This window comes from Corvus brachyrhynchos, unplaced genomic scaffold (genome assembly GCF_000691975.1).
Source record: "Corvus brachyrhynchos isolate BGI_N302 unplaced genomic scaffold, ASM69197v1 scaffold30, whole genome shotgun sequence".
In the NCBI taxonomy this organism is placed as follows: domain Eukaryota; kingdom Metazoa; phylum Chordata; class Aves; order Passeriformes; family Corvidae; genus Corvus; species Corvus brachyrhynchos.
Genome location: NW_008235742.1, coordinates 1122204 through 1136863, shown reverse-complemented (window position 1 = coordinate 1136863; position 14660 = coordinate 1122204). Strand labels below are relative to the sequence as shown.

General features: G+C 58.1%; 2 protein-coding genes across 3 annotated transcripts in view; one reads left to right on the top strand and one right to left on the bottom strand.

The window, feature by feature from the left end:
• LOC103619907 (zinc finger protein 385C) overlaps nt 1–12528 on the top strand; it is a 40910-nt gene extending 28382 nt beyond the window's left edge. The window contains exons 2-8 of one of the 2 annotated variants that reach the window (XM_017739354.1): nt 16–158; nt 4783–4893; nt 6332–6503; nt 6984–7313; nt 8806–8993; nt 9158–9256; nt 9568–12528. In XM_017739354.1, coding sequence (XP_017594843.1) covers nt 16–158; nt 4783–4893; nt 6332–6503; nt 6984–7313; nt 8806–8993; nt 9158–9256; nt 9568–9792 — 1268 coding nt within the window. In that variant the 3' untranslated portion in view covers nt 9793–12528. Of the gene's footprint in view, nt 1–15; nt 159–4782; nt 4894–6331; nt 6504–6983; nt 7314–8805; nt 8994–9157; nt 9272–9567 lie in introns of both variants that reach the window. The other variant, XM_008638523.2, reaches the window with a different exon arrangement.
• A 7-nt stretch (nt 12529–12535) lies between these two features.
• Nucleotides 12536–14660, bottom strand: part of NKIRAS2 (NFKB inhibitor interacting Ras like 2) — a 2954-nt gene continuing 829 nt past the window's right edge. Inside the window, exons 2-4 of the mRNA XM_008643546.1 lie at nt 14573–14655; nt 14089–14330; nt 12536–13701 (exon numbers count right to left, since the gene is read on the bottom strand). Of these exons, the coding sequence (XP_008641768.1) occupies nt 13462–13701; nt 14089–14330; nt 14573–14655 (565 nt within the window). The 3' untranslated portion in view covers nt 12536–13461. The remainder of the gene's footprint in view (nt 13702–14088; nt 14331–14572; nt 14656–14660) is intronic.

The following is a 14660-nucleotide window of genomic DNA, read 5'->3' as shown; positions in this document are numbered from 1 at the left end:
CCTCTGCCTGCCCAGGTCCCTCTGGACACAGCAGCCCCCTTTTAGCATCGTTGCCCATCCCTGGCCGGCCTCTTCACCCCCCCTTGGACATCAAGCACTTTCTGACCTTCAGGCTCAACGGGACATCACCGCTCAACCTCTTCCCCAACTTCAACACGGTGAGTCCCCAGGGTGCGTGGGCATCGGCTGCTGGACCCCTCCTTTCTTGCAGCAGTCCCTCCTCTACATGGCACCACTCCTAGAACCCCACCAGGTAGTTTCTGGTTTAATTCCTGTGGTCTTTGGCTGCTGGACACCCGTTCAACATGTCCACTTTGCCCTTAGCTCGGAGAGGTTCCTGCCCAGCCTGTCAGTACCAGAATTAAAAACATGGTTCATTTTAACCGAGATCAATTGGATTTTGCCCCTGGAATCAATAGTAATAAAGTTGCTCTGGAGAGCAGTTCATTAGTTGAAAATTAAATAAGGAAAAGCAAAGAAAGAGAGAGAATGTATTACAGATACGAGGAATGTGGCTGGGGCTGTGGATGTGGGGGAAGTCAGAATGCTGAGAACTGCTCCCACCCCCTGCTTGGGTTCCAGGTCCCCAACATTGAACCACTGGCCCAGGTGCCTGGGGTGGGCAATGACATGTATCTTTAGAGAGGTTCCATAAGACAGTTAAACTGACCTGGATGTGGCCAAGGACACACCACTGTGTGGGGTGTGAAATGGTGTTTTCCCCATGCTGCACCTCTCCCCCAGGCTGGTCCCAGCCCCTCTGTGACCCCTGGGTGCTGCCTAGGATTGTTGTGGAGCAGGTTCTGCTCCGGGAAGGGCAGTGGGCTACTCCCCCTCTTTGCCTCAGAGGCACTGCAGGCTGGTGTTTTGGGGTTCAGTAAATGCCCATTGCTCTCTCTCAGGAGCCTGGAAACGGGACTTTCCCGAGCCCCCTCCCTGCTCGCCGGCCTTTTTTGAGTATCTTTGAGCTTAAATGTGCTCGGAAGGTGCAAATTATCGCTGAGATCCTCAAAGACAGTTCAGAAATTAAGTGCAGGATTCCTGTTGCTGTTGAATGGGATTCAGGCGTCTGAGTCCTTTAAGCTCTTTTGAAGCCCCAGCCCAGCCTCTCCCCAGGCTAATGAGCTGGAACACAGGACAGGAGAGGTTTTGATGCCATTATAGTTCCTGCTCTTTGTCTGGGCTCTTTTTTTAGTCGCTGGAGTCAGGAGTGAACTTGACCCAGCGCCTGTTGTTTGCTCCTCTTGGTTCCCACCTGCTGCTGCCTCGGCGCGTGTTCACCCACGTTTGTTGCTTTGAAAGAACTGATAATTTGGAAAATGAATCTGGTACTTGCTGGAGCCACACAGTGTTGCACGGCTGCTGTGCTCTGTGTGGGCTTCTGCCACAGAGAATGGGTCAGACATGGACAGAGATGCCAGGGGAGGCTGACCCAGCCATCTGGGGACCTGGAGTCAACCACTCTGAACCCGGTGTGTGGTGTTGGCTGATGGTCCGGGGACAAGAGCTGTCCCTTCGGGGTGTGTCGGTGCTGGAGATGTGGCCGAAGGAGGCTGGGTGAGGTTCAGGGTGTGCTGGGCTGGCAGCTCTGGGAGAGCCAGAGCAGAGCTTCCATCCCACAGGATGAAGGGCTGGAGAATCCCTGCAGCCTGAGCTCGTCTGGCAGCTCTGGAGGAGCCAAAGCATCCCTCAGGATGTAGGATTGGAACATCCCTGCATCCTGAGCCAGGCTGGTGGCTCCTCATCTCTGCCCAAGTGACTGTGATGCCAGGTCAGACTCCACTTGAGCCTCAGTGGGGGGAGAGGGTAAGGGGCAGCAGTCAGGGTCTGCCCATTGCTGAGGTCGCTGCCACATTGGAGGTGCTCTACGACAGGATCTGAGGGTTCCCCTTTCATGCCCTGTGTCGCTGGTGATGCTGTGAGGGCCCAGCAATGCCCTGCGGAGAGGGAGCTGTTTGCAGCACCCAGCAGAACGCTCTGCACTCAGAGCAGGTCACAGGGTTCCCATGAACCCAGCAGATGTTTTACTCCGGAGCAAACAAAGCCCTTCCAAGCTGCCTCCTGTCACTTAGAGCAACAACCAGGGAAAAAAGCCCCTAACAGCACCGGAGGCACGTTCCTTGCTCCAGAGGTCTTTCTCTTAGCTTGGGCTGTTGCAAATCCCCAGGACCCAGCAGCACCTCATAAAACCCTGTCAGCAGACGCGATGTGAATGGATGCTGCATCCCTGTGAATTCCTGCTCCTGACCTCAGCGGCCGCAGGGAGCTCGGCACAGGGATCGCTATTTATATCGGCAGGAACATCCAGGGATAAATAAAGTAATGTGAGTCAATACAAATTGACTATAAAGCTGGGATCTTTATTCCCCAAGACCACGGTGCCCAAAGCCACCTCTGTCGCTGGCTCCACTCTTCTGGAAGAGGCCAGGAAGAGCCTCAATCCCTGGCTGCAGGTGCTGGTATGTACGGCTGCAGCACAGCCAGCCCTGTGGGAGCTGGGGGGACTTTTCCATATCCAAGAAAGCTGTGAGGGTGTGTGGTGGGGAGGAGATAGAGGGATGTTTGTGTTCTCATTTGGGGAGAAGCACAAGGGCTCTCAGGTGGCACCAGGCTTCAGATGTGCTCAGTGTGGGGTGGAGCTGGGCTGGGCTTCTGGCAAAGCACCTGGGATCATGTGTACTCCCAGGTGGGCAGCTGAAGGCTCGAGACAGTGCTGGTGTTCACTTTGGGACAGCAGGAGCAGCCATGGCCACCAGTTGCATGTGCCTTTGCTGGGATGCCTGGGGCTGGCGTGAGGAGCCAGGTTCTGAGTGTGCTGACCAGCCCAGCCCCTGGGAGCCCGTGAGCCCTGTGCCTGCCCAGAGCAGTTGCACGTGCTCTGGTGAACACAACTCCTTGCTGTGCCACAGGGTCGAGCAGGGTGGACTTGGCAAAAGCACAGGGGCTGGAAAGACCCAAGCTGGTGCCATTACCCTGCCATAACCCCCGGAGGAGGAAGAGACCCTGTGCTGGGGCTGTTCAGCACCACCATCGTGTAGATGAGGCTCAGACGTGGCCCTGGCACCACTGGCTTCACTGGCAGGTTCAGGATGGGGCCAAGATAGTCCCTGGCCTCATTTGTGTCCTTGTGCCAGCATCTCCCTTTCCTCTGCCTCCTCCTCCAACTCCCACCCTGCTCATGCTACGGTGCTCAGGGTGTGGATGAGCCCATGGGAGCTGGCAGCACTTGGTGGGTGCCAGTGTTGTTTGGTGGAAGCTTTGGTGGTGCTTGGTGGGAGTGACCGGCTGGAACCTGGTAGCTGACGCTGCTGGGAAGATTGGAGCCATTTTTCTTTTCTCAGTGAAAAGGTGGGTGTTTCTCTGGAAAACAAGTGCTGGCCCAGCATCCCAGCAGCATAGGGGTGCTGCCAGCAGCACATTGCAATGTTTGTCATCAGGCGTGGAGCAGCATCTTGGCCATCTGTAGCTTCCTCCAGGTCTCTGCCAAACCCCAAATGCCTCTTCATTTATATGCCAGATAAGTGAGTAAAATTTCATAGCAAACAGGCACTTCATTAATCACCTGCTTTTACCATTCTGCTCACTCCTGGAAAGGAATTTGGGGTCTTGATAATGGCGCTGTTGTCCAGGCATGTGCCTCGAAGACTGATGCACCTGTCTCGGCAGCGAAATAGCTTTGCAGAGAAATACGATCACTGAAAACCCTGGGCTCTCCTGACAGCAGGACTCAGATAAGATAATCTCCCTGTGCCACAGGGTAGGGAACAATACTTGCATTATAGATTGGAGCCACGCTCAGACAAAGAGGTTATTCTTATGTTTTCTTCCTTAATAAATGCATTTTGTTAAAAACAATTATGGCTTTTGGAAGTAGTTTGGTGCTTGGGCTGTGGAATGAGGCCGAGGCCTGGGGCGAGACAGAAGGGCCAGGGCCTGGCACCGGCCACATGCTTGGCTCCACCACAGCCCTGGTGGGCTGGAGGACAGATATGGCTCCTGGCAGGTCATCGAAGTGGGTCTGTGTGTGCCCAGCCTGGTGAGTGAGTTGTCATTGTTGAGTTTGAGGAGGTGAAATGCACATCTGGACAGCAGTGGGGCAACTCAGAGGGGCTTTCATGGGCACTGTGTCCTGGGTGAGCTGTGTCTGTGGCAGCAAGCACTGGTGTCCCTCCTGCCTTGGCACCCATGTGGGCTGTCGGTGTCCCATGGGCTGGCACACATGGCCCTGCTCACGCCTTTGGCATTGCCTGGGGACATTCCAGCTCTCTGGTGAAGAGCATATGGAGAACAAATGATGCTTGTTTTGGTCACCTCTGTCCCCCGTTTTGGTGGTTTCTGCTCCTGCTGAGGTCAAGGGTAGCCACTAAGGTTCAAACAGAAACTGGTAATTTTCCACCTGTGACACAAGTGTCTGTGTGGGGGGAGAGGGGACTTGAGCACACACTGGAGCAGATCGAGTCTTGTCCCTTCTGCCAGACCACAGCCGACATTCGGACCTTGTGGACTTGGTGGATTCAGGAATGGTTTAATCAGGACAGGAGCCAGTGTTGACATGGCATGCTGCCCTGTGCCGGGGAGCCTCCATGGCCGCAGGGCTCCTCAGCAGATGCAGCCCCTCACTCCTTCCAGCCACAGAGCTCCTGTGAGCTCTGTGGCATTGGCAGTGGCTCCTTGGGAGCATGACAGGCGTGGAGGTCATGAGGTCACGGTGCCACGCTGGGGCAGCCATCAGGACACAGCACCCAGCCGCCCTCTGCCCTCCCTCCCTCCCTCCCGTTCCAGATGGACCCGGTGCAGAAGGCGGTGATCAGCCACACCTTCGGCGTGCCAGCCCCGCTCAAGAAGAAGCAGTTCATCTCCTGCAACATCTGCCACCTGCGCTTCAACTCGGCAGTGAGTGGGGCCACAGATGGGGCTGGGAGTGAGTGGGGGGCACGGGGCCAGCCCCTGTCAGGGCCATCCCCGACAATGGGCCAGTCTCCCCCACCGGAGCTGCCGGTGTCCGGCAGTACGGGGGCCGTGGGCTGCTGGAGCTGCTCTTGCCTCCCCGGGCCCTGCACCCTGGCCAGGCTCTGCTGCCTGCAGAGGAGCCATCCCAGCCTGGCCACGCTGGATCTGCAGTGCCTGGGGCTGATGCTGCCCTGCCAGCAAAGCTCCCTGCTTCTGGGCTTCATAATTCCGCTCCACAGCCAAGCAGCTCAGAAGAAGCATTGCTTCCCTGTTTCAGGCTGCATCCTGGCTAGAAGTGCTGTGCCAGGAGAGTCAGTCCCACTGCATGCTCCCAGTGCCCCTGTGAGCCCCCGTCCCCACTCTGCCCATCCCTGCCCATGTCCTTTCAGGTCCCCCTGGCTGGCCCAGACCCTCACAGCCCGTGGGTGTTCCAGCACATCGGCTGTGACCTACTTTGGCTGCACCCAGCCCTGTTCCAGCCCTGTTATCCGAGGGGAGTTTATTGTCTTTGCTAATGAGGCACCACGCTCAGACTGGCCCTTTGCTTTCCCACGTACCAGTCACAGCCCTGGCCCCTGTTCCCAGCCCTTGGAAAGCCACAGGGAGAGGGAGGGGAAGGGATGGGATAGGATGCTTCCCTCTGCCGGGAATCCTCAGCTGGCCCCCAGGAATGCTGTGCAAATTAATCTGTCCTACTCGGGGGTACAGTGTCTGATTCATACTGGGGTTCCTTTCCATAAATTGCCAAACCGGGGTTGTTTTGGGGGACAATGCAGCATTGTCCCTGTTGGGAGGACACCAGTGTTCGGGGGATTTTTTTTTTGTGGCCATTTTTATCAGTTCAGTGCAGACATGAATCCATCAGAGTCACGCTTCATTATCCAGCAATCACTGAGAGAGAGGAGCTGGGGACATGAACCATGTGTTGGACATCCCTTAGGATACAGTGGGTGATGTGTCCTCCCCACCAATGAACCTCTTTATTTCATTTTTACAGCAACAATTCATTTTACGTTTCTGGAGTCATAAATTTTGCCTGAAAGCTGCTTTTAGGAGTGACTTGATGCATTTAATCAGAGCAGGGTCCTTATCTTGGCCAAGCAATGTGGTGGTGTCTTAGAGAGTGATACCTTGGCCCCAATATGTCGGTGTCAGAGCGGGCTGGGGGGAGGAGGAACACAGCTCTGTGCTACACCCCACACCCAACACCCCTCTGCAGTGGTCCCAGCCCTGGGGGTGGATGTCACCAGGAAAGGTGGCTGCATTAGAAACACTCCTGAGTGGCCACATACCAGGACTGACCCCATCACCTGCCCTCCCCATGCCTATCTGTCTGCCTGGTCACAGCACTGACGTGGTCATCCCGGTCTCTGCCCCCCAGAACCAGGCAGAAGCCCACTACAAGGGCCACAAGCACGCACGGAGGCTGAAGGCCATCGAGGCCATGAAGAACAAGCAGAAGGTGGTGGGGGCTGCAGCGGGGACCCCCGGCCAGGAGAGCACAGCTGACCTGGCCCCCAGCCCCGTGGGCAGCGGGGAGCTGGGCAGCACAGGTACGAGGAGGGGGATGGGGCTGAGGAGGCTGCGGACGGTGGGGCAGAGATGCCACCGGTCACAAATGAGCTCTGGTGCTCGCGGGGGCACGGTGGGTGTGTTCCCTGTGATTGGGTGTCTCTAGGAGGTGTTTGTATGGATTCGGGAGAGAAAGAGAGCCATGTCTGTCTCACACACCCCCAGGGCTCTGCTGAGTGCAGGGATGGGGCTGGTGGGAGCTGAGGCAGTGTTGGAGCTTGGCCGGGGTTTTGTGCTGAGCCCAGCTTCCATGCACTGCAGATAAAAGCTGTAATGGGAGAGACCTCGGGAAGAGCCGCCCTTGGCAGGGATGGATGCATGCAGATGTTGTTTGAGATGGTCTTGGGGAAGACGGGGGTGCTTTCTGAAATCCAGAAAACCTGTTCAGGCAAACAGAACTTTCCCTTTCTGCCCATTTCTTTCTCTTTTCCCCTTTCCCCCTTTCCTTCCCCTCCCACCAGCTGATGCCAGTAGCCCACAGGAGCCAGAGGGTGAGGGCAGCAGCCTGGGGCTGGTGCCCAGCACTGAGGAATCACCCGTGGAGCTGCCAGGCAGTGTTGCCTCGCTGGGCTCCCCGCCGGCCTCCGAGCTGTCAGAGGGCACCTCGGATGCCACCAGCGTGGCCTCCTCGTCCGCCCAGGCAGCTGAGGCGCAGGTGGCTGAGTCAGGCAGCAGCGTCAGCTCAGCCCCTGAGAGCGAGAAAGAGGGGAAGAAGAGCAAACAGCACCTGTACTGTCCCACATGCAAAGTGACCGTCAACTCCCTGTCCCAGCTGGAGGCTCACAACACTGGTAAGGGCATTATGGGGGGGACAGGGGGACGGGCCCCCTGCTACTTCTCTGGTGCTCTGAGCAAAACCCAGCCATGCCCCATAACCAAACAGCCTTGCAAGGAAGTAGAGAGCATTAATGAGTGTTGCTGTAATTAAAAAAATTTCATTAAAATGACCTGCAGAGATAAACCATGGGGCTTTACCTGGGCTGCAGCTTCTAGGGTGAATTTTCACAAGGTCAAACACTCTTAATGTTTATGTCTCAATTAAGGACATTTCCAGCTACTTTTAATCAAGTGATTGAGGCTGCTTTATATTCCATTTGGCTTGAAGCTGATAGCCAGGGTTTCTTCCAAACCCAGGATAACCCTTCCCAAAGCAGCTCGGTGGTTTGGGCTTGTGGCCCTGTGGAGAAGACCCCTGGGAATCCAATGAGCTGTGGAGCTCCATAGCCAACGATGGCTCCTGGGCTGAGCAGGGTAGCCCCTTGGGGTGGGCAGGTGTGGGAGCTGCTGAGGGTCCCCCTGAAGCCTGGGGGTGGCCAGACCCACCCCCAGAGTGGTGGTGGAGGATGGCAGCCATGGGGTCCCCAATGAGGTCTGAAGGCCCTGCTATTCCAACTCCTGTCTCTCCCCTTTCTCTGGAGGATGCTTAAGTTGGGCACCCCAGCTTTAAATGGAAGGTCCTTTTCTCCCCAGTTCAGCAAGTACTGGGAACCAGTTTCCCCCACCCCACTGCCTGCTGGGGCAGCAGCAGCAGCTGCTGTGTGCAGGGTTGGCTCAGGACACTGCTGCGGCTTAGCTGCAGACGTGTCCTTTTGCTTTTGTCAGCTCCAGTTACGAATTCAGGAGCTGATTTGGGGAAAAAGAACAAACAAGCAAACAAACGTTTGTGGGCTGGCGCTGCTCCGTGGCCGTCACACAGCTCCTTGCTTCACGCCTTAAAAAATAGAATGAATTAGCAGGGGCTTAAATTACTCGCTCCCCTTGCACCCTCGCCGTCCCGGCGCTGGCAGGGGCAGGACAGAGCGCCCTGTCCCCAGGTGTGTAGGGATCTTGGGTTCCTCCTTCCCCACCTGCTGTGACCCGGCTGAGCTATTCCTGGCTCCACAGCCAGCTCCCCTCTGACCTTGGGCACGGCTCAGATGCTGCAGCACGGTGGGCGATGCACGCCCGGCTCCGCAGACTGTGCTAGCGCCCGGGGACAGGCGACAGGCTCCAGCGCACGCTCAAAATAGCAGCTTCTCCAAAGCTGGCACATGGAGGGGGGGTCTCTGGGAAGATGAGCATCTCTGCTCTGCCTGCGACGTGCAGCTTGGCAGGGTTTGGGAATGGGCTGAGCAGCACTGGCAAAAGCCTGGGCTCCCAGGCAGCTCCCTGTCCCCTCTGCCTGCAAATGCTGCTGGGCACAGGTTGGTGAGGTTCCCTCAGTGCTGTTGGAGGGCACTGTTCCTGCTGCTGTGCTACTGGCACAGGGCTGGGCTGGGTTTGCTGAGTATTCCCTCTCGCCAGGCGCCAAGCACAAGTCGATGCTGGAAGGTCACGGCACCCAACTGCGGCGAGGCCGGGGCAAGCTGCTCTCCCGGGCAGGGCACAAGTCCAAGCGGATCGGGAACAAGGGCAGCATCAACATCCAGAACAAGGCGTTCCACTGCCAAGTGTGTGAGATCTACGTGAACTCCGAGACCCAGCTCAAGCAGGTGACGATGCCCTGAGAGTGCCTGGGCACCGGGTGTGGGTGTGCAGGGACTCAGGGTGTGGGTACCTGATGGTCCCTGCAGGGTGATGGGCATCCCCACAGACCTGAGCCACACAGTGCCCCGGCTGTCCTGGCTCCCAGTGATCCTGCTGTTTTCCTCCACAGCACATGAGCAGCCGGCGGCACAAAGACAGGCTGGCAGGGAAGCCACCCAAGCCCAAGTACAGCCCCTACAACAAGCTGCAGAAGAATGCTGCCCTCGCAGTGAGTATTATCAAGGTACCTGTCTCCCTGCACAGCACTCGCTCGGTTTGCTCACAAAGCCTCGCTCGCCATCAGCCATCCTTGCAGTGAGTCACAGGAGCTGCTTCTCTTAAACCTTGGTTTCCATCACCACAGCTCAGCTTCTCCCCTCAGGGAGGGTGAGCTGTGGTGGTGGGTTTTGAGTCTCTTCCTGGGAAGGCCAGCATGGGGATAACTTGGGAGTGCTTTGGCAGCAGCGTTCACAATGGCAGCACTTGTGATGCCTCCACCTGTTCTGCAATCTCACAGTGTCTCCTCCTCCCTCCCTGCAGTCCAAGCTGGCTTTGCAGAAGCACCTCACCAAAACCCTGGCAACCCGTTTCCTGCCGAGCCCGCTGACCGCTGCTGCTGTCTGCGCCATGCCTGGACCCCTTGCCTTGCGACCAGCAGCTGCCACCACCCTCTTCCAAGCCCCGATCCTCGGACCAGCCCTTTTCCGAACGCCGCCGGCCCATGTCCGCCCCACACCGGGTCCCATCGTCTTCGCGCCCTACTAGAGCCGCTGGCCCGCCGCGGGTCTGTCCACCGTGGCTGGGCTGGGCTGCGGGGGCTGCGCGCTGGGGGCAGCGCTCCTGGTACCTGCTCTCCTGGTTGGTGGGAAAATGTAGTTGTAGACATCAATCCCGGCTTCTCCTTTGCTTGGAGCGGGCTCCCACTGGAGTACTCGGCCGCCTCCTGCCATGCATCCTCACTGCTCTCCCAGCCTGTGCTGGCCCCGTGCTCGGCAGATGAGCCCAGGCAGTGCACAGAAGAGGACAATGTCCAAATCAGGACTGTCTCATGGCCTGGGCCTGCCTGTCCTTGGCCTGCTGGCTGCTTCTTCATCGCCCTCCCAGTTACCAGACTGGAAGGAGAGGAGCTGGCTGGTCCCTGGGAGAAGGAGCATCCCTCTGGTCCCTGCCAGCCCAGTGGGAAGGGAACTGCGAGGGGAATCTCAGCCCAGCTCTTACTGGGAGGAACAACCCCAGCACAAGTGGGAAGCTGGCAGTTTCTCTCTCAGCCTAGGCTGGCTGTGCCCTTGCCAGCCCTGCACCTACCTGTGCTGGCAGGGGGTTTCTGTGCCACCCACCAGCCCCCTGCCCCCGCAACACCCTATGTCCCACCAGCCAAAGAGCCCCCACGGTGGCGGGCACCGGCCACACCGACCATATCCTCACTCCAAGAGCAATAGCTGACCCCAGGGCCGGCGCCTCCTCCCTCCAAAGCACACGGGCCCTGCCCTGGCCCCAGAAGCACACGACAGGCATGTGGCCAAGCTGGGCCCCACTCGTCCAGCAAGGCCAGGAGCACCAGGCTGTCTGGTGCTGGCTCCCTGAGGAGCTGGCCCTGTGCTTGGCACCTGTCCTTGTCTCTGTCCCACCGCGGGGACAGCCCTGCCCCTACCTCCCGGAAGATGCTGTGAGGCTGAGTGAATGTCCCTAAAGCACTTTCAGTTCTCCAGTGAAAGGCAACGCTGCTGCTCACCTGCCATGCCTGGCCCTCCAATCCCATCCCTGTTAGGAGCTTCCAGGGAGTTAGTGATGATTCCCGAAAACAAAGGTATCCCCAGCAGCCTGGACAATCAGGTGGCAGGTGCACCCACGGCCTGCGGAATGCCGGGCTCTGGAGGGACCCCGAGGCCATAGCTCTGCGTTTCACTGTGCTCAGACAGCCCAACCATGACTTGTCTGGGACTGTCACTGCGGCGCTCTGGGTGCCCAGCACGCTGCTGTACATAGAGAGAGTTGCATCCCAAACGGACCTTTCGCTGGAGGAACACCCCACCCCGATCTATGCAATCCAGGGGGGCAGCTCACCCGCCGCACTGGCCGCCTGCGATTCCCTTTGGTGCTGATGCATCCAAGCAGCCGGAGCAGTGGTGGGAGCAGAAGAACCAACGTAACACTGAGCTCTGTCCCGTCCCCGGCCCAGGGTGCTGGTCAGATCTCTGCTGTGACTCCCATTCCCTCCCAGCCCTCGGGAAGAGACAGGCTGGTGTGCGCACCTGGGAATCCACACGCACAAGCACACATATCTGACGTCTTGGCCATAAGCAGCGCCTGGATTTCAGAAGGATTTTGCCCAGCGTGCTCCGCTGATGCTCAGGATGGGTCCTGGCACGGGGAGGTGAACGGGAAGGTGAATGGGTGACTCAGATGGCCGAAACACATCTGCTTCCCAGGGCTGGAGCCTTGGCAAGGGCAGGAAAGCTGCAGGAGGGAGCACACACCTGCAGGGTCTGTGGGCAGCACCAACCATGGAGCCACTGCTGCACTCCTGCCACAGAGACAGGAGAGTGAGTGAGCCCCTGGGTATGGATTCACCTGCTCAGGGCATCCCTTCCCCAGGGAAGGAGATGGGAGAGAGGGCACCAGGAGAAGCGTGAGCAGCTGTGCATGGAGACAATGGAAAGGTCTTGCAGCAGTGGTGGGAGATGCGGCTTGGAGCACAGCTGAAGGAAGGAAGGCTCCCAGCAGAAACAGCTTTGCCAGGGTTAGAGAGATTGTCCCACAGCCCAGAGGACGCGTAGGAACCCCACATCCCAGCGGACAGGAGCCTGTGCTGGTGGGACCCCAGGGGACAGGAGGGACGCTGTCCCCACTCCCCAGTGCCAAGCAGCCCATGGCCAGCCTGGCTCCAGCCACCCCTGCCCGTCTCACTGTGCCCTTCCCAGGCCCTTGGAGTCAGCCCCAGTCCGGCTGCAGCAGCTGGACAATGGGTCGCCTCCTGTACCCAGCCCCTCAGGAGCATGGGGAGCTGGGAGCAGCCAGGCTCCAGCTTGCAGAGCTGCGTGGCACCAGTGGGCCTGTTCCCCTCCATTGTTCCAAAAAGCCTGTGCTGGAGCCGTGGCTGCTCCGTTGCCCCTCACCAGTGGAGTCCTGACGCACTCCTGTACTTGGCACTTTAACCCTGTGAAAGCCATTCCTTCTAGTAACAATAATACTGCAACGAGCTGCGTAAGAAACCCCCGTTATGGCATCCCCCCAAACCCCCTCTTGCTCTCCAAAGCATTTACTGCCTTTGACTTAGCACATGCTGTACTAGGAGTAGGGATAGTCCATAGCGCTCGGTAACGTGTGCCCCTCTGTAAATAACCTTGGAGTGATGTGAATTTTGATTCAAAAAAACAGAAAAAAAAAAAAAAAAAACCCAAAATGGAATATCCAGACTCTAGGGACTTGGCCAGTACCCTCCTGTAATGTTCATTGTATATTTTTTTGATGTACTATAACTGTTGGGAAAAAAAAAAAAAAGGAAATATTTTGATAATCGAATCTCATCGCTTTATTGTGTTACTCAGTAAATAAAAGGAACAAGTATAAACACACTGGGGCTTTTCATCAGTTCTTTTCCTACATCCAGACTACCTGAAGGGAATGCGTGTTGCTGGGCAGGAGTGGGGCACCTGTGCCTTGTCTTATGGTGGTTCTGAGAGGAGGCAGCACTGTGACAGGTGGGCAGTGAAAGCTGCCATAGCCCAAAGCGTCTGGGGTGTGCAGGGTAAGTAAAGTCCCAGCTCCTCCAAGGATCCAGATGTGCAGGTGAAGCACAGTCCCATCTCCTCCAAGCTCATGGCTGAGTCTGCACTCAGGAAGAGGGGGGCTGAAATAGTGGATTTGGGCACCCTGCCCCCAGGAACAGCACCTGCCCTGCTCTAGGCATTCCCTGGATATTCCTGTGCATAAAGGAGCAGTGGAGACTGCCAGGGTAAGGGACAACCTGCCAGGGAGCAGCAGCACAGAGGCAGCGGGGCAGGGCAAGCAGAGCTGCTTGGCTGGAGGCAGGGCCAGCAAACAGGCTCTTCCCACATGTTATACGGAAATAGAAAAAGAGGGGAGTTGTTCCCTCCAGATGTGGAGCTGATCCCCACATTCCAGCCAGTGTATGCTATGCCTCTGCTCCCCTCCCTCAGCATGCACCTGAGAGCAGAGGGGGTCACTGAGTGAATCCTGATCTTCCTGTAGCACCTCTGACAGCTGCAGGGGCTGGGCAGGGAGAGGAGTGGTCCCTGTCCTACTGCCTCTCTCATCCTCCAGGACCATCCCCAGCCCTGGGAAGATTGTTCCTCCTGCCACCTGCTTCCCACAGGCTCCATGACACCAGACAGGACTCAGAAGGAGGTGTGTACGAGGGAAGCAGGAAGGTGAGGAAGAGGAGGTGGCAATGGAAGGGAAGGGGAAGAAGCCTCAGCCATCCATGGATCCGCTGCCCTTGTTCTTGCGGCTCAGGGGAAACGCAGACTTGCTCTGTGGCTGCGTCATCTTGCTGGCCAGGTAGATGAAGGGCTCGATCAGCGTGCGCCGATCAGCCACGGACACCTCCCACAGCTTCACCTTCTCGCCCTTGGCCCAGTGCTGGGCTGCATCATGATCCACCCGGCGCTGCTCCTGCAGGTCACACTTGTTGCCCAAAACCACAATAGTGACCTGTTCCAAAAGGGCAAGAAGGGCCCCTGAAGGTTCCAACCACAGCACTGCAGGGCTGGTGGCTGGCTCTGCCATGAAGACCCTCAGTGGTAGGCCCAGCCCTGCCGCTGATTCCCTGTCCACGTTGAGGCTTTTTGAAACCCCATGATCCCAGTGCTCCCTTCCCCTCTTGCTGGGGACTGTGTGTCCCAAACCAGCCCCAAACTGGAAGGAGCTTTTGAGCTCCTGTATGCTCAGAGGGCATCCCAGGAGAGAGCCTTTTACTGCTGGGAGTCTCACAGATCAGGGACCCATCAGCATTTTGTGATGGGCTGGAGAAAAGAAAGGTGAGAACCTGCCCCAGGGGAGCAGATCCCACTCCGCAGCCCGTTCTCCCGGGGGACTCACCTCCTTCTTGTCCTTGGACTTGTCGATCTCCTTCTTGAGCAGCTCGACACGCTTGAAGGACTCCTTGCTGTCGGTGCTGTAGACCAGCACGTAGCCGTCGGTGCAGGAGAAGCAGTGCTTGGGCAGCTCCAGCCCGTCCCGCAGCCCCCGCGTGTCGTAGAAGCGCACCTGCTCCCGCACCCCCCGGTCCGTCTCGATGGAGCCCACGTAAATGTCCTCCTGGGTCTCGATCATCTCCGAGCCTGACGGGGGTGGGCACGGGACACGTGGGGACCCTCCCCGGGGGTCTGGCTCTGGCACAGCCCGCGGAGCTGTCCCGCCAGGCGCGCTGTGCCATCCTTCCCCACCGCCGGTGTGTTCAGGGGGTGACCAGGGACAGCCCTGCCCAGGGGGATCCCCAGAGCCAGCACTGCCCAGGGCCGGAACTGCCCGCTACACCCGGGGCCGCCACCTCGGAGCGGCCTCCCCCCGGCCCCGCACTCACCGACCACATGGTTCCCGTACAGCAGCTGCTCCAGGATGGAGGTTTTCCCGACCGAGGCCTGCCCACACACCACCACCTTGCAGCTCTT